Source organism: Micropterus salmoides, unplaced genomic scaffold, assembly GCF_014851395.1.
Source record: "Micropterus salmoides isolate LMB-PRFRI ecotype aquatic unplaced genomic scaffold, ASM1485139v1 Ms_hic_scaffold_9, whole genome shotgun sequence".
Lineage (NCBI taxonomy): Eukaryota > Metazoa > Chordata > Actinopteri > Centrarchiformes > Centrarchidae > Micropterus > Micropterus salmoides.
The window spans coordinates 22,450,117-22,476,148 of NW_024044681.1; the positions used below are offsets into that span (position 1 = coordinate 22,450,117).

Here is a 26,032-nt window from a genome sequence, read left to right on the forward strand (position 1 = left end):
GTAAGAAAAGAATTGTGAAAAAAAGGAGAGAAAATGAGAGATGAGAGGAGAGACAGAAAACTTTCACCCACCTGTAGCAGTCAGTCGTATGATCTCAGTCCCAGCGGCAGCTCCCTCACTCATTGACACAGTGTATTCTGCTCTGCTGAACACTGGAGGGTTATCATTCACATCACCAATGGTTATCACCGCTGCTACACTAGAGCTCCTCTGGGGCACACCACGATCTGACACCACCACAGTGAGGTTGTAAAGTGGCTTGGTTTCAAAGTCAAGCCCCTCAGCCAACAGCAGAGTCCCAACTGTCTGAAAACCCCGCCCCTCCAGGAACCGCACACTGCTTTCAATCTGGAATGCATTTCCTTCATTCCCATTTGCAATAGCAAAGTCAAAGCCACAGTTGTCACGAGAGAGGTCACTGTCAAAGGCCTCAAAAGTCAAAACTGTTGACCCAGGGATGGTATCCTCAGAAACAGTAGCCCTGCAGACATAAGAACATTACACATGTAAGGACAAGTGTTAAGGTTTGACCATAATACATCCAGAATCTAATATATGTTGACTGACCTGTACTCCGATTGGTGAAACACAGGAGCATTGTCATTGACGTCAGAGATTTGGACCTGGACAGTGGTGAGGGAAGAGAGTGAAGGCGAGCCCCCATCACGAGCTTCAATAACAATACTTACTGATGGACGTTCAGGGTAAAATTCAGCTCTGTGAATGATGAACAGGGTTCCTGGATACAGTGGGAAATGAGAGGGAGTCAAACACTGAGCTGGGAATGCTAATTATTATATATCACTTTCTTTCAAAAGTGGAAACTCAAAATTTAGGGAACAAAATTATATCAGAAGGTCGTCTACCATTGTTGGGGTCAATGTAGAAACCCTCCTGGGTTGATGACATCACTCTGTAGGTGATCTTTCCATTCTCTCCAGAGTCCCTGTCAGTTGCTGTTACTGTGACAACTGCACATCCTGGCGGCGTGTGCTCAGGCAGAGTTACCTGGAGTGCAGAGATATTAATAATACATTTGAGCATCAGAGCAAAAGAAATACGTAAGCCAACAACAGATTGCATAAACACTGTACTTTTTTTTTTAAAGAATCCCAAACTCATTGTGATGAAGTCAACAGGCACTAAACTCTCAGAAATTTATTTTATGTTGTAGTTCCTGTTTTTCCTGAGCTTGTGCTAATGTTGAGGTCATTTTGTGAGACAGAGAAGTAAATGTTTTACTGGCTCATCTGTGCAACCATTCCCCAGTCAATATTAGGCAGTTAACCTTTATCACCCCCACTGTGTGCAGACTGGGAATGTACATGTGCGTGCACAGGTCTACAAGTGCAATTCTCTCCTTCAAGATGAAGTAGTCGGCTGTAAAGAAAATGTTTCTCAAGTTCATTTAATTCCCATTCCCTATCTACCTTCATAAGGCGTGAACAAATATGAAATTTAAACACATCTTCTGTGCATTTCCTCAGGTAAGTAGTATGCAATGGACACATCAGATTTCTTTCCACAATGCAGTTATGTTGTACATTAAAATAAAGTACACAAACAAAACAATTTCTAGGACAGGAATGAATATCAAGCAACTTTTTTATTATCATTTATGTATGATTTTGTGATAAACTGAACACACCTTTAATTTGGTACCATGAATGTAATCAATGTATGTGCTAAAACTAAAGAATAGATAGAACATTAGCTTGGTTTATAAGACATCCTACCTGATAGAGATCATGGGTAAATGCAGGTGAATTGTCATTAATATCCTCCACCAGTATTGTAATGTTAGCCTCAGTTTGGTGCTGGCTGTCTGTGGCTCTGACTGTCAGGGTGTACCACGTCTTCTCCTCGAAGTCCAGAGGCGCAGTGAGTGATACACCTCCACTGTAGCGGTGGATCCCAAACTTCCCTAAGGCTGTTGGGTCCAGCTTCAAGGAGTAGGAGAGGGCAGGACTGGAGTCAACATCATTACCCGTCACCAGAGTGATCTCTGTGCCAATCAACATATCTGATAAATAGAGAAAGAGATTGAACATGATCGTTAGTTTTGTTTAACTTTCTGTGCATAAAATGATGGCGCAGCCATGCACAACTACGCATCCTTAGAGCCATAAAGGGTTTGTCTGGTGACAGCATTTGTATCGTAAATGTACTATATTTGCTGTAAACTGGCCTACAGAAGGTACATAACCAAAAATACAAAATTCTTCAAATTAAAGTACTTACTCTCTGGGATGCGGACTTCCTTAGGTAAGGGAATAGTGGGGCTGTTGTCATTCTGGTCAACAATGATCACTGTCAATGTGGCGGAACCAGCCAATCGTGGACTTCCTCTATCTGTTGCTGTAACTACTAACCTATGGGTGGGCAGAAAAAAAGAGGTTATCGAACGAGTCTTCTGGTCTCTAAAATGATGCACATTTTACACTTTTAACTTTGGTTGCACATGCTCATATTGTTAAGAAACACACAACATGTTACAGCGGGCAGGAGATGATTTACAGAGTTTGAAATTGCAGCTTTGATACATCTGGCATGCAGATATCGTTTTGCACTGGTGCTTATATCTTCTGCAGACTTTGCCCACCTCCTCAACAGCTATCTAAACACAAACTAGTTAACGTGATTCATGATGTGCTATGTTAGTTTTTTCCCCCTTCGATACATGTTGTTAACCTGTGTGTATATATACTGTATAATGGACTTTTTTCTATACAAACAGGTTTTACAGGTAAAACATATATACATCCTAAAAATGTGTGCATAAAATTGTTCTTGGTCACGTTTATTCAACTGCAGATCTTTTCTCACTTGGTCTGGGTAAATATTTCACGGTCCATGATGGCTGCTGTGGTGATGCTTCCTGTCATTGGGTCTATCTTGAACAGGCCGCTCATGCCTGATGACTGGATGGAGTAGGTGACCTGACCATTTTGGCCCTGATCTACATCCTCAGCCATCACCTGGAGGAGAGGGAAGAAATAGGGAAAATGATAGAAATATATTTTTAACCTTTTAGAAAAACTAACTAAATATGTGTCTGACTCCATATTATTTATTGTGCAGTTTTATATTTGTATGTACCTGTATGATTGGCTTTTCATATCCCTCTGCTTCTCTCATGTAGGCGACATAATTCTGCAACTGGAAGCGAGGGAGGTTGTCATTGACATCCTGCAGGATCAAGTTGATAGCCATGAAAGATGTGGAGGACACAGTTTCAGCCTTCACAACTAGACGGAGTCTGGGGGTGTCTTCAAAGTCCAACCCCTTGGAGCTCTGCACCCTGATTTCACCTGGAGGACACACATTTGAGCGGGAAATGAGGATCTTAGATCTTAGAGGATTAAACTGTTGTGTTTGTGTTACTGTTTTTTTATTTTAAATTCACATCTTATTAACAATCTGTAATTCAAACATGAATTCAGATAATACTGAAAAAAGAAATTGTGTTTTCTTGTGAGTTTCACCTGTTGAGGAGCTGATGGTGAAGGCCTCCATTCTGTTCCCACTGAAGAGGCTGTAGCTGATACCCTTACGCGTGCCATCTGGGAATTGAGCCTGAGCCTGAGCCACAGTTGTGCCTAAAGGTAGAGCAGAAAAAATATTTCTTAACTGTGACAGCAGAGAGATCTTCAAAGTGTATGGAGGAAGAAATTAACTGAAACGATTACTCTAATCTCTAATAATACTGTATTAATGTCAGACCTGTTACAGCATTCTCCTGTATGCTGACGTCTCTGGCATTCCTAGAGAAGCGAATGCCACTGTACTCCACCTCCTTCACGTAAATCACCACCACTCCCTGTGCAGATTGGGCTGGACTGCCCTGGTCCATTGCCTCCACAATCAGTGTCCTCTGAGCCTGGGTCAGATCCCCCAGTGGCTCGGTGGCCTGGATCTCACCAGTCAAGGAGTTGATACTAAAGCCCTTCACTGGCATGGAAAAACGGTAAAACACAGAACCATTGGCTCCAAAGTCCTTGTCCTCTGCCTTCATGGTGGCTAGAACCCGCTGGGAATGCTTGCTGGACACTACAATGACCAGGGGATCCTGGATGAAGAAGGGAGTGTTGTCGTTGACATCTAGGACGGTGACTGTCACCTAAAACCAATAGGTCACGTGAGTTTAGTGCAAAAAGTATTGCTGATGTAATGAGCACTAAAAAAATCTCTTCTCCCAAATCCAACATATGTATCATAAAATCAAGGCTCTTTTCAACTGTCAGTCAGCTGAACACCTTCAACATCTAACCCTTCATTTACCTGAGCAGAGGTGTTCTTGGGTGCAGCAGGTGAAAGGTCAGCAGCAAACACCTGGAAGCTGTATGACGCCCATTTCTCCCGGTCCAGAGGTGCTGATGTGGTGATTGCACCAGTGTTCTCATCCACAGTGAATGCTCCATGTGCCTCTCGGCTAAGGAAATACAGAACCTTCCCATTCAGGTCATCATCAGCATCTATGGCTGACACCTGGAAATTTGAAATTTGAAACAGTGTGTCAGTAAGATTAAGTAGCAAATATTCTGATTCTCATCTAAATTTCCATTTCTACTATACTTACCTCCAGAACTTGGAATCCCTCTGCAGCATCCTCAGACACTTCCACAGAGTAGCTACTTCTGCTGAAGACAGGGCTGTTGTCATTGACATCCAGCACTTTCACTTTAACTGTGACAGTAGTGCTGAGAGCAGGGCTGCCTCGGTCCTTGGCCACCACCTCCAGAGTATATTCAGCCCTCGTCTCCCTGTCTAGGCTACGTGAGGTGGACAGAGCTCCTGTGCTGGCATGGAGGTGGAAATCTCCATCAGGGTCCCCAGCTGGATGGGGAGTTCATGCAACAGAAGAAAGAAAAGTCTTTAAAGATTCTGTGGACTGAATACTGTGGATTGAGTGATATAAGTAGACAAGAAAGGGGAACACCTGTGCCAACTCTGCTCCTAAGTCAAAGTCTGAATAAGCTCCAGACAGGTATATGGAATGTACTATATTTAAAATAAGACAGAAGAATGTCAGGACGAGCCCAGAGTAGCTGTATGCAGATCTGATCTTTTGTGTGGGAGGAACAGAGTTCTGTCAAAAGCAATACATTGGTCCAGAGGCTGCATGTATCCCATCCCTACTGCGTAAGACAACTTCAGACGTCACCAAAAATGCGAACCCGACGGATGTGTGATTTGGTTGCAATCATCACACATATAAACACTGACTGCCAATAGCAATAATCTGTCAATAATCTGCAAAAAAAGCAAAAATGGCAAAAATCCACCATCTCTCCCAGAATATTGTTATTTTCACGTTCAACACACCCTCATACAGCAATTACAGCAATTGTGGTGAGCTAAATTGCTCTTTAAATCCATTCTAATAAAATACTTGGGTTAGACACACAACACTGTTTCTCACCAGTGATGCTGTACTCCAGCTCTCCACCAGGACCTGAGTCAGGGTCTGTGGCCTTGAGAAAGCAAAGCTCTACAGGACCCTGGTTCTCCGGCACATCCAGTCCGTACCATGGGTTTGCAAACACTGGAGCATTGTCGTTCATATCCTGCACCTCCACCCGGACTACAGCCTTAGCAAAGTTAGGAGGCAGCCCTCCATCCCTGGCATACACTGAAAAGAGATGGAAATGGTTAAGCTGATGAGATGTTGGATACCATATAACATTTTAAACCAAATTACTTGAGGTGATCTGTGGAATTATTATTTATGACAGGTCAAACAGAGTTGTGTAAGACAATGGATATAGACAGTAGTACCAGTGAGTGTGTAGTGGTCCTGTAGCTCTGTGTCCAGTTCCTTGGTGGTGGTGATGACTCCTGTCACGGGGTTGATGATGAAGCCTTCCTCTGTCACACCTCCATATGTTACTTGGCCATTAGAACCTGCATTGAAACACAAAACAGATACAAATAAAAGAAAAAAAGCTTGGCACACCACAGAATTGTCAATAAAGAAAATAGGCAACATTTAATGTAATGCAATCCAAAGCTGCACTGAGCTGCTGGCAAGTCATAATGAAACCTCCAGAAAAATAAGGCTCCAGAGATGATTATAACCACACATTTTCATTAGCATGAGCTAGTGGTTTGGTTTAAAGTCTTCTGGTTTTTAAAAACCATTTATGTGTCTCTATTGTTTAGTTCCATGACCTTCCTACTGTAGGAATATGCACTGTACATCTGCTGTACCTTTTTACTTGTTCTTCCTGCATTGAATTTTGGAACCTTTCTTTTTAATTGGGTCTTTTTGCACCTACAGTACTGTTACGCCCCCATTTCCAGCATACTGACTGGAAATGGGGGAAATAACACATTCAAACCAACCTTGGTCCCGGTCAGTGGCGGTAACAACCAACACTGTGGTTCCTGGTCCTTGGTTTTCCATCACCTGGGTCTCAAACTCTGCTCGCTGGAACACCGGAGCTTCATCGTTCACATCAATCACCTGCACACACAGCACCTGTGTGGTAGAAAGCTGAGGTATCCCATGATCCTCTGCTACAATGGTCAGATTGAAGACTTCCTGCTCTTCCCGGTCTATTGCTTTAAGAATGGAGAGAGAGCCTACAAGACAGAAAAGAGAGAAAAAGATTTTTATCTTAAAATGTGTGTGTTTGGGATTAGTTTTGTAAACTAATTCCATTTTGTGTACCTGAGAGAGGCAGTATTAGCATGCCTAGTAAAAGGACCAGTAAAAACAAATACCTTAACAGCTTTTCTTTATGAGATTTTCCACAGTAAGTGAGAGATACAGTTACTTCACACCAGCTAGTCAATTCTGGCATTCTGAACATGCATTCATATGAATCAAATGTGGTGTTTTATCAGTGAATGGCTGTATGCTTATTGCACATCAGAAATGCAGGCATAAAGGTGTGCAGGCAAACACAAGGAGAATCCAGACTACAACCTTGAACTACATAGTTACTAACTCAAATCAATCTATGATCTCCCCTAAAATTTGGTTATTGTTTTTTTCCATTTCTCTTTACAACATTATATAATCTGCAAGCATAAGGTGGTGTGAGTATGTGTGCGTTTTATGTAAATCGAGCTCGTTCTGATAGTCTACGAATCAGACCTCCACTTCTCAGAATACGGCTTCAGTTATTCCACTATCTTTTCTCTATACACCACACCTCTATCATCACCCTAACTACAAAAAGAGTCAGCCAAAGTAAGGGAAATAGGAAATGTGTGTGTTTGTGTGTTTATACTCTTCCCAGCTGTGTACAAGTTTAGCTGGCATGAGGTGCCTTAGAGACGTGTGTAATTTATAAATGCCAAAGCATGCCTGTGAGGCCAAGGCTCTGATATTCCTGTGAGGTTTTGCTAGCTCCCATGTTTCAGCCAAACGCACACAGATGCAAAACATTTAATGTACTATTAAATCCTCCTCTGTAGCCAATTTAGTGTTACTGATACAGTTTCAACCTTATGATAAAGGTGCTCTGACAGTCTCTGGATTAACTTTGCTCAAACTCACATGGAACTTTCTTTTAATTCTACCCAAGATCTCAAGGTCTCCAAAGATACAAAATATGGTAGATAGACCATAGATTAGATAGATTTTTTTCATTTAATGCAGTGCTGCAGCCAGGTTGCGATTATTGTACTTAGATACTGTGAGTAAGACGCATAGCAAGCAGATATAGAATGTAATATCTATGTTCTCAAACTGCATGAAAAAAGTGTTATCTAATTTTGAAGCTACTTGTGAAGAAATGAAGGAACATTTAAGAAACGGTAGCTTTCTACTGGTTAACAAAACTAGCAGTAAAGCAGCCATTATGTGAAATAACAGAAAGTTCATGTTGGCAGAGCAGATATTTCATTTATATGCAGTAATGAGGCTAATGATACCCCCAACATTAGCCAGGCAGTTTGGCAAATGTCTTCTCAATGCAATGCTAATATGCTATAACAGCTATTATTAACAATGAGCTTAACACCACACAGTCTGAGAAACAAACCAGAAGTTAAATCAAACCATGTTAATACACCAGACACTTGACAGTAATGAAATAAAGACTTTCTTGCATCTGGAAGCTGCATTAGGTGTCTGTCTTATGGTTCCTAATCCCATCTCAGACACATCTGAGCAATCCCACACCATCCAGCACCAATGAAGAAGAGATTACACGTACAGCACACATATAAGATATCAAAGGCTGTCGACGTCCCTAACCCAAATCGGTTCCCATGAACAAATCTGTCAAGAAAAGAACACTAAAGCATTATTCAAGTGAAATATTGCACTAAGGCATTGAAATATCATCTAGTAAAGAAGGTTATGAGGGTTATGAGTGTTTTAGCAGTTGAAGCCCTGTAGACGCAGCACTTCACTGGGTAATTACGATCTTCTGGAAAATTTTGTTCATCCAGGGGGCTTCCATGGGTGGGATGCTGATTATCTATCAATCATGAAACCCCAGCAAGAAAAGGCCACATTCTACTCCCCCTGTATTAAATCACTCAAAGCAGGATTGTAAAAGCACAAAATGATGTGGTGAATTTTACACTAATCATCTCTTGATGGAGTGTAAATTAGGTATTTATGGGAAATCCCCAGTCTCCACAGACCCAGTTATATTATTGTAACATCACAATATTATTAGATGCTGTGTCTCACCCTTGAATAAGCTTACCAGTGTTGGGGTTGAGACTGAAGCGACCAGGGCTGTTGCCTGCCTGGATTCTGTAGGACACTCTGCCATTTTCTCCTTCATCTTCATCTCTTGCCATCACGTACAAAATGACAAATCTGTTGAAAAAAGACAGAAACAAAATCTCAGAATATATCAAACATGACAACCGCTTCCATTAACTTGGAGCCATAAATGTATGTATGATTATATTTTAACTTAAATGTTCTATGGCTTGATGGATGAAAGCTGTCAAGGCAATGACTGAAATGTGCGTTAAGGTACCAAAAACAGATTACAGTTAGACATGCCACTCACCCTACAGGCTGATCCTCCATGACGCTGACTGCAGACGGAGAGCTGAAGACCGGAGCGTTGTCGTTTTCATCTGTCACAAACATTCGGGCAGTGACCGAACCCCAGCGCCTCTGAGAAGGATCTGCTGCCTGGTCTGTGGCCCGCACCACGAGGTAGAGGGACAGTGTTGCCTCACGATCTAACTTCTGTCCCAGGGTCAGGACTCCGGTGGAGGGGTCGAGGGTCAAGAGGTCAGGCGTGTCTGGCCAGTAGTGCTCAATGGAGTAACGTAGCTCACTGTTGGGTCCACTGCCATCCTATAAAAAAGAAAACAGATGAATTAGACAGAGTGGAAATTTTGATCCAGCAAGGAAAAATACTTCATTATTGGAAATCTTAACTACTCACAGTCTTCATTATTGGACAATGGTAGCTTTTTATACTTGATGACAACTGGGCAATTTCTTTTGAGGACTGCAAAATGCATTTTGTCAAAGTAAAACTTGAAGGTAAATAAAATAACCACTTTAGCTTTGATTTGTGGTGGTTTTGGTTGAAAAAGTACACATGTTATAAGACAAGTATGAGTCTTTTGGTTAACATTATAACTTTTCTTTAGCAGATAACATATTCTGTTTCACACCTGATCCAAAGCCTGGAAGGTATATATGGAAGCCCCAGGCTCCATGTTCTCTGGGATCACAATGGTAATGGGGTCTTCTGTGAACTGGGGAGCATGGTCATTGCTGTCCTGCACGTTGATATCCAGCTGCACCAGATGGCTGCTGGGAAACGCCTGGGAGAAGTCAGACACCTCGATGTGCAGCGTGTACCTCGACCCCATCTCATAATCCAGCTCGCGTACCAGGTAGATGTCGCCCTTTAAACGGTCCACCATGAAAGTCCCATCTCGGTCTGTCCCCCCCACCACCAGGTAGGTCACCTGGCCTTCCAATAAAGCAGATTCCGGCTGGTCATGTGGGCGGACAGAGCCAATGATGGAGCCCGGAGCAGCCCCTTCGATTGTGTTCAGGGTCATGGAGAGTATGTTGGGCTTGGGGTTGGATCTGGAAGAGCTGAGAACCTGAAGGAAAGAGAACAAGTGTCAAACAGGCTCATGTCAATCTCATCATCTGTTGCAACTTCATTCACCTGATCATGATAATTCAGATCATCAGTGTCATGCAAGTAATCAGAATCAATTTTTTTTAATCATCCACATATCTATCCTATTTCAACCAAGCGTGGAAGAAAAGTGTCAAGGCGAATGCTTTGCTGTGTATGTTACTGGATCTGATTTCCTCTGGTATTCTGCAGACAGTGTAGCTATACGTCTCTCACCCTAGCCCATCCCTAAACATAGCCTTGGGCTATAGTCTGTTTCTGTTTTCTTGATATTACTATAACTCTCACAGGCATTATCATTGTGCATGAAGACATTATGTACAATCCTTCCAGTAAATATCTTGACACTGCAGCATTCTGGCTTCAAGATGAGAGTCAGGGTCTGTGACCTGAGACAAAATAATGAAGGGTGTAATGGGAGGGAAAACTGTAAATATTCCAGTTCAAATAATGCAGAACAATAAGTGCAGCCTCCATATGCCGCAGTCCGGCCAGACGGGAAACAAACGCATGCCAGGGGGCTTTCGCCACTCAGCAATAGCTTCAGGGTTCAATATTGTTCTGGAAAAGATCAAAGTTTTCTGAAGACAGCAAACAAAAGCAGATTATAACTAGCTCTGGTTTCATCATCAAAAAATCTATACACACACCATCCCTTGCTTTTGTTACAAAGAGTTGCAATGAATTGCATCTTTCTGGGGTCTTCATCAACTATGAATAGCAAGGATAAACCTAAAAGAAGATGGACGTGATGTGGATAATGTGCATAATTTAGCCTCACATGCTGACTAAATTGACTGACTATATGTGCAGACATTTGCAGCTATAATGCACTACAAACCACATTTCAAAGGGCCATCTGCAATTGACTTTTACGTCAGTAAATTATAGCAGTAATGCAGCGAGCGAAATTCAGTGATTGAATACGTTTAATTAAGCTTTGTGGTGTTTTTAGCCACAAATGTTTGCACGTAGTGTGACAGGACTACAGCTGCTAAAAGTCTTGATATTTCATTTGCTCAAGTAGATCTCAGTGTTCCAATTATTTTGAATGTGATGCATTACCTGACGGTGCCAGCAGTTGTACTGTACTGTACTATTTGCATGTTTCCTTGGTTTTCCCCAATGCCTTTTTCCTATACAGGCTAGCTGGTTTGTGTACTGTAGTACTTGTGGTGTACAACAATCTCCCTGTGTCGGATTTTATCCACAGCTATGTGAAATGTTATCTCAAAATCATTATCTGGAAATGTTACCTCATGAGAGTGTTTGAACGTGTCGTTAGAGTGAATGTGCCTGTGTGCGTGTATGTATCACAACCTGCTACCATACAGTAGTGTATTCCCTTTCTCGCTGTGTGATTTGATGCAGCTGGCTCTCATCAAATCTCATCTGGGAGCATTTGATTCCAAGGTGCCTGTTTCCCCTCTGTCTAATCTCAGTGTCGCAAAAGCAGGGCGCAGGCGAAATCTAAAGCAAGCACTCCCGCTGCAATTAGCATCCTTTTCCTTTCTGAAATCACATAAAGACACTGAGCTCAAAGCTCCACATTCAAAGCAAACCACCACCATGCTCTGGCTAATTGCCTCTGTGGCAGAACTGCTGCTGTTGAATTCCTGATATTGTATGTTGATATGCAGGATTGACCCTGCAGAAAGTTCAGAACAATAACTCAGTCCAGACCAGCTCCCTCCTGTAGCTCAGGGTTTCTCACCTTGGGGTTTGGTTACCCTACTAACCTTTGGAGCAGGAAACACGCACTAGATTGGATAGATGCTTTTGTTTGTACAGGCACAGGTTCAGCTTCTCTCCTTCTCATATTTACCTCCTTTTTCAATTCCTTTGACAGTTATACTGTTCACTTTGTGCATAGTTTGAGGAAATCACTCGCAGCAAGGAATACAAATGGACTGAGGTAATGTGTAGATCTGACAGTTTTAAGTTTGGTCACCAGATTGGCCTTTGTTTCCAATTGCCTGATGCCTTAAAAAAAGTTTTGGAAACACGGATGGATGAGGATGTGAAAATGTACAGATTAAGTTTACCTGTATCTTTAGCTGGCAGGTGGAGCTGAGGCCCGGTGTGCCGTGATCAGCAGCAGTCACAGTGAAGGTGTACTCTGCACGCTCCGCCCATCTCAGGGGAGAAGCGGTTCTCAGCTCACCACTGGTTGGATTAAAGGAGAAACGCTCTGCTCTGGGGCCTTCAGAGGATGCAACAGATATGGATATCAGCTCAAAGTTACAGAAATGAGGATGAACTTTAACACTGGTTATGTGAATGTTGAATGATTCATATGTAGAAATATAACTGTTTGAGACTATTTATGACACTCACCTGATAAAGAGTAGTATACGGTCCCGTTCTCTCCCTCGTCTGGGTCTTTAGCTGTCACTGTCCCTATGACTGTTCCAGATGGAAGTCCCTCCATCACCTAAAATGGAGAAGGATTGTTATTTATATTAATGTCTTACGTAACGTCCAACATACTATGCATTATCCATATTTAAAATATTCCTAATATGTTTATTCTTATTCCTTATCTCGTCTGTTTCCTTTCTAGCACTGTAATTGTTATGATATGAAAGGAAACAGAGAATTGTTAGATCATAGGATTAGACTGGGATAGCATTTCTCTATATGTTGACGTTAGACCCCGCTGGAGAAAATCGAAACATGCACTGAAGCTGAAACCAGGGCAACTTATATTCATCGCAATATAATATTCATGTCCCAAATCAGCTGGATCTCTCCCTGCCCTCACCTGATCTATCCAATCTCCCTTCATTCTCACCTGAAGGAGCAGCTCCCTGTCAGGTCTGGCATAAGTAAAACTGGGAGCGTGGTCGTTTTCATCCAGCACAGTGATATGAGCGGTGCCAGTTGCGCTGCGAGGAGGCGTACCCCCGTCCTGTACGACCACAACAAGCTGGTAGCTGGACTGATGCTCTCTGTCCAGGGCGAGGCGGGTGCTGATTTCACCTTAAGCAAAAGAGATGGAGAGAAGGCCTTAGCTTTCATTACCTGCAATAGTTAGGGTGTAATTAGCATGTTAACTGACAAACAGTAAATAATTAATTCCTCAAGGGAAATCAAGCTGCTGTTATTGCTGCTTCAAGTGTACTATTACTGTTCTTAAATTCAAAGACAACCACTATGTCATGGTATTTATCTTCACCTGTTTGTGAGTTGATCTGAAAGTGCCTGTCAGTGTGCAGCAGCCTGTAGGTGAGTCGAGCATTTAGTCCTGCATCTCTGTCCGTTGCAGACACCCTGCCAAAGCCCGTCCCTGCTAGCAGGTTCTCTCTGACCGCCAGAAACACCCTCTCCTGGCTCAGTCTTGGAGAATTGTCATTTTCGTCAGTTACCGTCACCCTGACTGTGGCACTGCCAGTTCTCCCCACCCCTCCTAGGCCTGAAGTGGCCAGGACGGTCAACAAGTACATGTCTTTGACCTCTCGGTCCAGAGAGCTACGAACAAACAGCCACCCACTATCTGGTATGATCCCAAACAGGGCAGCGTCACCATCAGGCCTAAGGCGATAGGAAACAGAGGAGGAAGATGAGGAGGAGCTTCCACCATTCCCAGAGGCCTCTCTGTTGAGCGCTCGAACCTGGAGGAAACGTGTGTTGAGAGGTGTGTTTTCCCGTAGCTCCACGCGGTAGGTAAGGGTGTCAAAGTTGGGGCCTTGTGCATCTTGCGCTTGGATGTGGACCACAAGGGTAAAGGTGGAGCTAAGTTGAGGTGCTCCACCATCCTTAGCAACCACCTGAAGGTCATAGCGTGGGACACTCTCGTATGACAGACTCCCAATCAGACGAACTTCCCCGCTACTACGGTCGACACCAAACGTCCTTTGTCCACTGCTGCCTGCAGCCCCAGCAGACACCAAGTCGAAGCTGAGCTGACCGTTATGACCAGAGTCCTTGTCGGTGGCCTGAATTGTGTAGATAACAGTCCCCATTTTGGTGATCTCAGGTATAAGGAGGGACTCTGATGAGGAGGGGAGGAAGGTGGGGGAATTGTCATTGACATCTGAAATGGTTATTCGTACTCGGCTGGTTCCAAACGCTGGAGGAGAGCCAGAGCGTGCCTGGATCTCCAGGTCAAGACTCGAGCAGGTTTCATGATCAAGAGGAAGGGCAGTGCGAATGGTACCAGAGGCAGTGTCCACTGTGAAGTAACCATCAGGATCTCCAGAGGAGATTGAGTAGAAGATATCCTTAGAATTACCTGCATGGAAGACACAGAGATACAGCAAAAGAAAATGAGAGTGAGTAAAAAACAGCAAGAAACAGACAAGGTATGCAAAATATTGTCAAATACTGAAAGAAATGTCACATTTCCAATGCTTGCTTGATCATCAGTTTATAATAATAAAAAAATATTATGTATTAAAGCATTAAAGCAAAACACATTTGGGAAGCTGTAACAAGCAAATCTTTGGCAGTTTTGCTTGATAAATGACTAAAACAATGGTGAAATTCAGCAAGAATATTAGGGGAAGAGGAAGAGACAGAAAGAGTTTCAATATACTTTCTACATCTGTTGATTATCCACACTTCTTAAGGTAAACGAATATATGTCCAACAAAAATATCTGCCAATGACTTCACATGACAGATCCATATCCACTTTTAGTGGACAGGGATGCAGTGTGTTGATTTCAGCTAATACGTCGTCCAAGTATTAATGAAGGGCTGGATTCACTCAAAGTGGGTAAGGAGATGTACAAGGAGAAAGCCTTGTACAGTTTCACGGACAGAGCATAAGCATTCTTCTGTCCACTTCACCACTCAGAACACTTCATTTTGACTCCCACGCAGAATTACAGCCCCATCCAAATCCATTTCTCCATCATTAATACTGAGAGAAAATAAATGTCTGGCCACGGTGAAAATAATCCCCAGTAAAGCCCACGCTGTGTGATGGATGTGATTTCTTAATGGAGTGGATGCTCTTGTTGCTTGGTATTTGAACTGTGTTAGGTCCGACATCATACAATCTACAGCCCATTAGTGCATTTTTGTCCCGGTACTTGTCAGAAACATAAAACCATGGTATGTCACATAAAACAGGTTTCCCTTGGTAAATCATGTAAAGTGAATTGATAAAAGCAAGCCTGAAATGAAAATACTTAAACAGAGGACTTGAGAGTACAGACGTGCTCACCTGTCTTTGCAGAAGCACGGACCACTCCCACCGCTGTCCCCCTGAGAACGTCCTCGGGAACAGTGAAAAAATACTGGGCCTGTTCAAACACGGGAGATGCCACTGAGCCTCCCACCACACTCACATTTACCCTGGCATTGACCGGCGCCATCAGACCACCCCCGTCCTCGGCTGATATCACCATGGATATTATTGTGTTGGCTTTGCCATGGAGTGAGCGGGAGAGAGAAATCACACCTGTAGAGCAAGACACATAAAATAGAGGAGACAAATGACTCCACACCCATTTGTTTTAAAACCCCAAAGCAGACAAGTATTACAATAGCTCATCCATATTTGCTCAGTATGTGTGAGTGTTAAAATCTACACGTACAGAATTTTATCACATGCTTTTGCATGCAGTAGTGATGTACTACACACACAAACACATACCTGTGTCCTTGTTGAGAGTGAAGAAAGCAGAGGCTCCTCCAGGTACAGTGCGGTAGGTCACCCTGCCATTTTCCCCAGAATCAGGGTCATTTGCTGTTACCTTGACGACGGAGGTTCCAGGGGCACTATGGGTGCTGAGGCTAACTGTGTAGAGGACTGGATAGAAGGTGGGCCGGTTATCATTGATGTCTACCACGGAGACCCGTACACGGGCTACTGAGCTCAAACCACCCTGAAAAAAAAGTTATTCGGATTAGATTCACATTAGATTCAAGATTTGTGCATTCAAGGTTCATTGTGTAAGTTTTAGTGGCATCTAGTGGTGAGGGTTGCAAACTGCAACCAATGGCTCAGTCACGCTCACCCCTCCCTTTCAAAGCGTGTCGGCTCTTGTGCTAAATAATACGTGTGGTCCTTCATTTGTCCAAATTTCACTTCTCTTCTCACTTTTCATAAACCAGACCACTACTTCTTCTTCTTCTTCTTCTTCTTCGTACGTATTCAATATAAACACGCTCTGTAGAGCAGTTTGTCCTCTGGGCTACTGGAGAAACATGTCTGCGCAATATGGTGACTTCCATGTAAGGGGACCCGCAGTGTATGTAGATAGAAATGGTTCATTCTATTAAAAAGACTTTTTACACCACTGAAAACAGAGTCATGTATATTATTATATTGAATTTATGTCAATAGATCCTCCTAAATATTACACACAGGACCTTTAAAATATAATTTTTGGAGTAGGCAAGATCACATCAGCGGGCACCAATGTTGCAACTCTATTATGGACAGTAAACTGACTTGTCTAGTGAGACAAAGGGAGGCTAAATCATAAGAATAGCGATTTTAGTTAGACCACATCCTCCCACCCTTCCTGCACTGTAGATCCCCAAAGACAACATTCAATTTGTTTTCCATCCCCTGGTGAAAAATGACAATCTGGGACTTTCATGTTATGAAACAGTGACAATAGATTTATGTCACATTGTAAAGACACAGAAAGACGAGTCCTCTGTTGAAGATCGCTGCAATATGGGGCCAATTAACCATTGTATGCATTTGTCAGCTAGAAGAAGAGTTTGCACTCATTACATTGTATCTGCGGGCTAAGTTTTACGAGACCATTAAACGCAGGGATAGTCGAGACAGAGGGAACAGACACCAGCTGAACTGAACTAGGAATGTGCGGGGGGTGAAAGAGAAGATGCATTGTGGGGGTTGGGTGGTAAATTATGGACCAGAATATAATTTTTACCTGAACAGGGGTAAATAAAGATGATAACAAGCATGAACACTACCACTGCTACGACTAATAATACATTCTATTTCTTGATGTAAACCAAGTATACGCAAGAGAATGAATGCTTTATTGCGTCTTGTGGAGTTTTAATGCCCATTTATGTGCATCCAATGTGATTAATTGATACTTTAAATGTGCATGGGTCTGCTGGGAAGATGGTAGAGCAAGGAGTGTGTAAATATGGTCAGGTAAGGCATCACATTTAACTTAAATACTATCCTACACTAAAAGCTTTTTTTCAACTTTAAATTGATCTGTTTTACTACTTCTTTACCCCACCCCCCATCCCCTCTCTGTTTGCCCTGATTGCTTTGCCAGACAGGACGCTGTCTTCTTCAAACATGTCCGGAATGTCCCTTTGATCAGATTTATTTGAATGCAGCTGTATACATAAATTAATTTGCCTTTAGCTAGAAGCTTTGATCAGAAGGAGAATTACAAACTCAGCAAGTAATGTGTTTGGTCACAGAGCAACACAATGAACTTGAACTTCGACTTTAGTCTAATTAGATGTTTTGGTCCCCCTCAGAAGTCTATTTCAGTCATACTTAATCTTTAATTTTTAATTGCACATAAGATGGGAAATACACTTATGTGATGGGTTGAGCTGGATGAGAAGATCTATACCATTCGCATGTCTGTATGGTAAAAATTAAGCTACAACCATGAGCCAGTTAGCTTAGCTTAGCACAAAGACTGGAAATAGCTAGTAACATAATTCACCTACCAGTACATCTAAAGCTTACTAATTAACACGTTATATCTCACTTCTTTAATCTGTAAAAATCCCAAATTACAAATTAAATGTAAGAGTGTTCTTACGCCATCCGTTGCAGTGACTGTCAAGTCAAACTTGTCCAGTCCCTCATCCCGGTCTAGAGCTGTGCGGGTGCAAAGCTGGCCAGTCTCCTTGTCTATGGTAAAGTGGGTTGGTACTGCGCTTCCAGAGCCAGAACCCAGGGTGTAGGATATAGCACCAAAGGAACCACGATCCTCATCTGTGGCTGACACCTGAGGGAAAAGAGACATGAGGTAAGACATGGATCGTCCACTGGTGTCAAAAAGCCCGTGGGACATAAGGATTTCAAAAAGCCTCACACCAACACACAGGTCCTGAAGTCTACGTGAAAGAAAGCTTACACGTGTCGTAAGTATTATATACGAGCTAAGGGCCTTTCTGTTAGCACAGTAATGTCCCATAATACAGTCACCTCACAGGACCATACATCTGCACTTGTCCAAATATCACACACCATATAGCACTACTTGTTATGATTTCCAGAGTACTATAAAAACCGAGCATCTGTGAGAGCAATTCACTTTTATAGATCACTGATATACTGCGTGTAAAAACAACGGATAGATCTCCCCCATGGTGTGTTTGAAAAACTGGCAAAGGGACAGGTGGTGCGGTGTAACCATGGATCCATATGGGGGAAACTGACAGGTAACCTTTGGTAAAAGACAGGAGAGGAGAGGAGGGGAGAGTTTTGACAGAGGTTGTGAGTTTGGTTCATGGGTCAAAAGAGACAACTTCAAGGAAGGTTAGAAGGTCAAGTGACACATACTCGTTTTCAGCTGGCATTTAATAAAGATACAGACTGACTGACTGGTAGAGCCACTTAAACACGCAGCTCATACCTTTATCTTCACTGCATATTTCTCCTACAAAGGTCTTCAAACTGTTTACACCAAGACACGGAACAGACAAAGGTCTTAACCCAACCTTTGACCTCACGTGTCTCATATAACTAACATCCTACTTTCCACTGCAGACACACACACACTAAATCTATTAAAACACTCAAAAATCCCATAATACAACAAAGATTTCCTTGCAAAACACAAAAGGGAAATGTCCTCTGTGCTCTAGGGTCCTGCCTCTGACTGAAGTTTTACACTGGTCCATAACATTGTTTGGTGGCATTTATGATGCTTATTAAAAATAGCATTCACCCTCAGATCTAGAAGCCTTGAAGGCAAGCCAAGATCCAGGAGAATCCATGACATCACTCTCTCTTTGTCACACAGTCTCTTCCCATAAAGTGACAGTAACATATATGAAGAGTTTTTCTCTGACAGTAGCTTCAGTTTTGTTTCTGTGTGAATACTGTTTAAAATCTTTCTGACTAAGGAAGGATATTCTACTGTGTACAACTGATCATACAAAGATCATAACAATTAGAAAGATAGGTAGGACAATAAACACAAGTTGGGAGTATATGTCACATGTCTGAGTATGATGTTCACTTGTATGTTTGCAGACGTAATATCATGAGAAAAAGTTCAGTATTATTTCAAGAATTAGTGGTAATATAAGCCTTAATATGTGGAGAATAAACTTTATTGAGGAAAACAGCTGAAATATTCTGACATTTTACCATTTGGGTATTATTACATTAATTTCAAAATCTCATTTTTTTTGTCTTTTTTCAGTAGTGGGCCCAATATTCTGTCGTAATACTCTCATACAGTTTAAAGCGCATATAAGTCTGCTTTCTATAGATGCACATAGATGTTAATGTATTTTCAATCCCGATTAACTTCTCAAAAGAAGGGGTAAAATTGAAAAGTCTCATGCTGAGATGCTTGATGATTTCGTCATACATCTGAATCCTACATCTGAATTTGCCCTGGCCCTGAACCCCACAGAGCACAGGACCACCACAGCAGACATCCGGCAACGACCTTCCTTCTGTCCCACCAACACATGTCTTCACCATTACACTTACCTACTGGCTATAGACAGTCAGGAACACTACCACCTGGACTCATACTGTTTCTCCTAAAGGATATTAAAATATGGGAATATTAGAACAGCTTCTTTGGGGTTTTTAGTCTTAGTATTGCCGTGGCTAGACGGTTGTGGTTTTTGAGGGGTGACGCTGTACCTCGTCTCCTTTGGTCAGTGTTTACAGTTGGGTATTTTAGATCATTGCTGGGACTTCCTAGAAAGCACAGTGTTGAGACTAACAATGTCATTTGGGATCTAGGCTCATGTCTGGTTGTTCTTCATATATTTCTGACTGTCTGTGATGGATTAGCCACCTGTGGTGATGAGAACGTGTACAAACTCTCTCACACACACACACACACACACACACAGACATTCACGTATAAGATGACCCCATCCTTTTTACTAAATCTAATTAAACACCCATGACCACACGTCTGGTCATAGGGTGACTTCATCGTCACCTCTATCTTTACTCCAATAAGTCTGTAGATCACAAACAAAGACGAGGGAAAGGGCGTTCTACACTGCATAAAGCAGCACAGGAATTCAACTGCGTTTGTTGGACTTATATGAAACGCAAGGGTTGGGCACAGTACACATAAATATGCTTCGAAGTAGTTTTGAATGGAGACTTGGACCGGAAAGGACTTGCATAGAGGCCGGGAATAAGAAGAAGAGCAGAACATTGATTCTCCACACACTCTAAAATTTTAAAACCCGCAGCAATATGGTATGGATTCTTCATGCTCGAAAAAAATATGCAACACAAACACAGGGTTGTACTAGGAAAATGCATCTGCAACACTTTCATGGAAACCTTGGGAGCTATAAAAAAAGATGTAATGATTTCAGTTTTTTACTGCAACATACTACATGAAGAACAGTGGTTATATGGTTCCACACTTGAAATGCCTTTGTAGAGCATAGGAAAGAATGCAGAAGGACCAAACTGAGAAAGAACAGGAGCTTGTGAGGATCAACTCTGTCATCAGTGCATTTCCCTCTTGTCAATCCATCTGAAAGCACAGCACCAATGCTCAGTTTAGTGTACAGGCCAGAAGGTTGAATCCAACTGACATGTCGACTCGATACCAAAAACTTGTTTGCTGTATTCTGCATTCACAGCACTTATCTTGACAAAAAAAGTAGCACAGTTATAAAGCCAATAAGGTAATCTAGTAAACACACACACTCAACATGTCTTCTTAAATCAAATGATCTGGTAGCCCAGACATGGGTTTTTGCCAGGGAGGAATTCCGCCCACGCCAGAGCCTGTTTTCTGATCCATGACCAGCCATCCAACCTCGGCTCTGCACACCTATTCCTCATCATATTCTCCGGAGGTATCCCGTGGTGATAAACATACAACTACATAGCAACACATAGACAGACAGCAGCCCGTACCTTTCAACATCTAAATCTGTCTTGCACTTATGTATTTGCTCCGTAGTACTTGTCTCCCATGATATTTGTGGTTACAACACTGTATGGATCTTCCACATTTACACAGAAGTTTGGATGTGGCTGTATTGTTTAACTGAAAGGTCAATACTTTTGTCCCTGTGTTTTTGTAATGCTCTAGAGCAAGACACGTTGTTTCATTGTGACAGTTTTGATTCATGCAGCATTGCCATTTACAGATATGAGCTGCAGTTGAGAAAAAAAAACATTCACATCCTATGGTGGTCATTATTATATTAAAGGGCCATAATGGTGGTTTTGCAAGTAGATTTTCATACATTATTGGCATGAACTGAAACTAATGCCTGTCTGGAAGGTGGTGAATGCCTGTGGTTCACTTTGGAAAATGGTCTACAGTGCAATGTTAAGTATACACAAATTGTGGTTAATGAGCTTAAACGTGCAAAAACACAAAAGTGGTTCTTTTTTGTGGGAGCTCTGATACCCCACCTGATGTCAAGAAATACAGAGGAGTGTGGAGAAAGCATTTGGTAAATATGCACAGCAGGGAATAGTAACAAAAACAAAAGGAGACACACTCTTTAAGGTTACAAAAATGATAGCATTGCTATATTCCATCCAGTACAATTAACTAAAAGTATGAAAAACGAGGTCACATCCATCTCAGTTTGTTATGATCCATTTTAAACTCCTCAATAAAAAATCTTTTATATGTGAGTATTCAAATTAGTAACAAAAACTATGGAACTATGTTGTCAGAAAGGAGAACCTGTCAACCTGTTTTTCAGCCTTTTACATGTCTTACATGTTAATGATAACTGACCTGCAGACGAAACCTTTAAAGTTGATAACCACTTCTAATATGCATTATCTGACGTACCAGCTATGTAGCTTCCTGTTTGACTCTGTGGATATGTACTGGCCTTTCAGAGTATTTATCAGTGGTAATATCATCAAACCCCAAACTGACTTAAAATGCACTGCTTCAGTTAACCATCTGCCAACCATCTGAACTTGTAATACATGAAACATAAATTCATCCTGCATGCTCTTAGCTTAAGATTTTCTTTGATTTACCTGTTGTGTAGTTCACTGACCGGCTACTATATATCTGTCACAGCCTAAGTCTCACACAGCACACGTCAGCCCGGTAAGGACTATGTGAAAAACAGTCGGGAAGAGCGTGCCGAGTATCGGATTCAGCCAGGATTCAGGCCTGGAGCTTTTTGTCCATAGAGAGCCATTCATCCCTGGCTGGGAGAGTAGAGGAGCGATCACTCACTGGAGCATTAGCAAAGATCCAGATCTCATCATTCATTTGCCTCAGTCTTCTTCACAACCACTCTCTTTTTCTGTCTCATGGTCTCTCCTACCTTTCCACTTCTCCTTTCTCTATCATGTGCTCTTACTGTCACCCTTGCTCTCCTTCTGCAGATAACTGAGTGGATGGCTCTCCAGAGGTCCACTTAGACCTCAGACACACACCTAACCTTTTCCTTTCTGAAACTCAATGCTAACACGTCACCCAGAGTTATCTGTCAGTGGTATGTAATGCTGCAGAGAGGGAGTGGTCTCCTTTTTGTGATGTGGTGCCAGTTGACAGGCAGAGTTTAATGATACCAGTAGGCGAATCCCAAAACCTCTGGATTATGTTTTTTTTTGTCTGAATTATGTCTTTTTTTTCCTTGTTCACCCCCTACCCTTTCTGCCCTTCTCTCATTATACCCATGACTGTATCCCTTCTCTCCTCTATTCTCATCTTCTCCAGATGTGGGCGCTGGTCCAGGTGGATCCTGCTGTTCTCTGCAGTTTGTCTCTGTAAAACATCAGTTAGTGTCAGAGGGAGTCAGCGCACGGCTTCTCGGACGCAGCTGTAGTTCTGCTGCGGCTCTGGACTTTTATAGCTTCTCATGAAAGAGAGGGAGAGAGAGATTCTATACGCTTTCATAGTAAAACCTGTACAACACTGATAGCTGTCCCAATCTAATCTACTCTTTCTCTGACTGGTGCCAGGCCTAGATGTTTATAAAGCAATCATCATCTAAGAGGTGAAATAGGCCAAGAAGAAGACTCATATTAATGTGAATGTTATCCCAGCAAATGTAGATTTATTACAGCTTTGTTCTTATTTTAACCATCATTTGTATTTGTTATAGGGTTATAATGACACTGTACCCTATGGTTGAACTAGCATTGACTCTTGTTCTATAATCAGATATTTCATTTAAATCATAATTTTGGTAATTTTAGACAGTACTGTTTTTGCCTTCATTTTGTTTCACGTTTGCTACATCTTGGAGTTTGTTGAAAACCTGGTTGACAGTTTACCATGACTGCTCATGTTTCTTTCCCCATCTACCTTATTTTTAGGGATGTGAGGAGTAGCGCAATCTTATTATTATCGAAGTTATCACAGAAACGAATGAAAATTAGATCCAAGCTGTAATAAACTGGAATGATCCTTTAAAGCAGCAGCGATGGCCATAAAAGAGCATGATGGACCTGGAGCTTGTGAGCTGAATGCATCATTGTTGGATAATTGCACACAAGCTGAAGTAATTTACAACAAACTGAAGTAGGAGTCTGGATTTAAAGGCAATAACTGTGTTGGAGTGTCGGATAGAGCTAAAACATTCACTTAACTTTGTTGCTCTTTTTCCACTGACACATTCCTTTGCTCTCCAGTGAGCTGCATTCCTCATATTAGGCATTCTCAAATCTCCAAATCAATTTCTGCCTTTCTGTTGCCAATGAGTTAAGGCACTATGGGTACAATTAAGATATATGGCAGGGAAGGAGAGAAGGGAGGGGAAGGTGGGAGAGCGGTGAGGGGGAAATAGTTTGGCAAAGGAACAAAAGGCAGGTCTAATGATAACATGAGACCTTGAAATGGGAACGAGGAGGACTGAGGCTTCATCGTGCTTCTCATTCAATCTCCATTCCTCCCTTGACCTCCCCTTTCTTTTTTAGCGTCTCCCCTCTTTTCTGTCCTCTCTCTCACTCGTACTTTCAGCACCCTATTACGGCAAGTGCTTGTTGTCTTTCATGTGGAGTTCACGTCTGGAAATGATTAGGAACATCAAACCAGTGAAGGGAAGAGAAGGGGAGGGCGGTGAAAGAGACGGAGCGAGAAAGATTGACTTCTATATTTGGAAGAAAGAATGCTAATATTATTAATGAACATAATAAGGGATGATGGCCACTCTGCCTCTTTCTGAGTCCCACAAATGTGCGTTTTTGTACTTGCGTGCACACACAGCAGGACATATTTGTAGATGTTTCACATTCAAAGCTAAACAGTAAACTATACCATAGTGTTACAGCTTTAGCCCTCTAACATGCAGACATGTGGTGTGTGTTAGCGAGTTTATCTTTGGGCTGCATCTCATGTAAAAGGACACAGGAGCAGTTGTTCAGGCATATTCACAAGTCTGTTCTGTTTTTGTTTTTTTTAGTTATTATGAGCCTGCTAAGTTTTACCTTCCAGACACACCCAGAAAAATCCATTAGATTTAAATGTGTACGTAGAATAGGAAATCCTCAGTGGTGCAATCTGTTCTAAACTAGAAATCTCCAGCACTGCAACCCAGCAATTATTCATGGTCTCTCACCATAAGCTCTATAGATCAAGACCAAGCTGTCATATCTTTTCAGAAACAGGTAGAGGAAGAAAGGAGGGGGAGCCGACTGTGAATGGAGGTTAAAAGTAAGGTCAGAGGGAGATAAAAAAAAGCTAGTTACGGGGATGGACAAAGGGATAGAGGAACACAATGAGGGATGACATCATTTTACTGGAATCTGAAGAGTGATAAGAGACTCAGGGGATATAGATGGTACTGATCCTATCTTGACCAAGACTCTGTAATGTGGCAACTCTTAACCCGTGTGCAACTCTGTGTGTGCCGGTCTACTGTACTATGTGTGTCAGTGCCTCCTTGGCCTCCTCCCCCTTCCAAAGTGAATCCTGGGGGCCCTGACTGACAGCTGGCCTAATCAGCACAAATATCAGCTCTATTTTTTACTTACTGTTAAATATTTATAAACGTTTAATCCCTGCCTCTCTGCCTGTGTCCAAGGCCTCAGCGAAACTCACCCTGGCTGGCGTAGCAGCTGCCAGCAACAGATCTGCATACCTGTGAAATACTGGGGATTTTATTGTCGCTATCTGCTAACAGGGAGGCTAATGAGGGGCTTGAGGTCAGGTGTCAAAGTTGGAGGGTGAAAGTGCACATTCACCACCTACAGAGATGAATAAAAATGGTCATTAAATGAACTTAAGTCTGCACAATATAGAAGCAATATGGCCCATGATAAATACTCTTCAACATCAGTTGAGAAGCAGAGTTGTTTTTTAAAGCATAATTAGGGAAACCAACAATCAACTTGCAAGTGATCCTTGGTCTGCAATCAAATTCCGACATTTGAGAGCTTAATGAGGCTCAGAGCTGTTACATTGTTGATGAGTAGTGCAACTGTTCTGTTTTATGTATTCTGAAAACAGCAAAATACTGCTAAAGTGAAGCAAAAAGCAGCCAAAACAGAGAGAACAGAAACAGAACAGAACACAAAGTTTTCTCTAGGTCATCATCTTTGATTTACGCAGTGAGGTATGTCATATAAAGTGATGATTGCCACTTATTGTCTTCCAGTTGTAATTTTGCTCCAGAGATGAAGAGAAAACAGTAATTAAGGAGTGAGAGAGCACAAAGACCAACTGGAGATGGACCTCAAACAGGGGAGTGCTGTCTCAGACAGTCTGAGCTGTTGGGTTTTCGGATGAATGAGAGGACGAATGACTGAGAGTGAGTGGCCCCCGGTTGCCTCGGGGACACCAGTCTGGGTAATTTCAAATCCTCTAACTAGCTAAAACAGCAGTATGT

The 26,032-nt window shown here is 42.2% G+C and overlaps 1 protein-coding gene across 2 annotated transcripts in view; it reads right to left on the bottom strand.

Moving 5' to 3' along the window:
* The window catches only part of dchs1b (dachsous cadherin-related 1b), an 84,060-nt gene that overhangs the window by 4,115 nt on the left and 53,913 nt on the right, over positions 1 to 26,032 (bottom strand). For both annotated transcript variants that reach the window (XM_038708255.1, XM_038708254.1), the window contains 24 exons: positions 17,815 to 18,003; positions 15,693 to 15,924; positions 15,261 to 15,497; positions 13,267 to 14,322; positions 12,883 to 13,070; positions 12,426 to 12,522; positions 12,134 to 12,291; positions 9,607 to 10,047; positions 8,985 to 9,280; positions 8,670 to 8,785; positions 6,346 to 6,585; positions 5,779 to 5,904; positions 5,423 to 5,632; positions 4,580 to 4,836; positions 4,282 to 4,488; positions 3,724 to 4,120; positions 3,486 to 3,599; positions 3,100 to 3,311; positions 2,827 to 2,978; positions 2,242 to 2,372; positions 1,737 to 2,023; positions 867 to 1,008; positions 568 to 739; positions 72 to 481 (listed from right to left, as the gene is read on the bottom strand). In XM_038708255.1, coding sequence (XP_038564183.1) covers positions 72 to 481; positions 568 to 739; positions 867 to 1,008; positions 1,737 to 2,023; positions 2,242 to 2,372; positions 2,827 to 2,978; positions 3,100 to 3,311; positions 3,486 to 3,599; positions 3,724 to 4,120; positions 4,282 to 4,488; positions 4,580 to 4,836; positions 5,423 to 5,632; positions 5,779 to 5,904; positions 6,346 to 6,585; positions 8,670 to 8,785; positions 8,985 to 9,280; positions 9,607 to 10,047; positions 12,134 to 12,291; positions 12,426 to 12,522; positions 12,883 to 13,070; positions 13,267 to 14,322; positions 15,261 to 15,497; positions 15,693 to 15,924; positions 17,815 to 18,003 — 6,067 coding nt within the window. The remainder of the gene's footprint in view (positions 1 to 71; positions 482 to 567; positions 740 to 866; positions 1,009 to 1,736; positions 2,024 to 2,241; positions 2,373 to 2,826; positions 2,979 to 3,099; positions 3,312 to 3,485; positions 3,600 to 3,723; positions 4,121 to 4,281; positions 4,489 to 4,579; positions 4,837 to 5,422; positions 5,633 to 5,778; positions 5,905 to 6,345; positions 6,586 to 8,669; positions 8,786 to 8,984; positions 9,281 to 9,606; positions 10,048 to 12,133; positions 12,292 to 12,425; positions 12,523 to 12,882; positions 13,071 to 13,266; positions 14,323 to 15,260; positions 15,498 to 15,692; positions 15,925 to 17,814; positions 18,004 to 26,032) is intronic.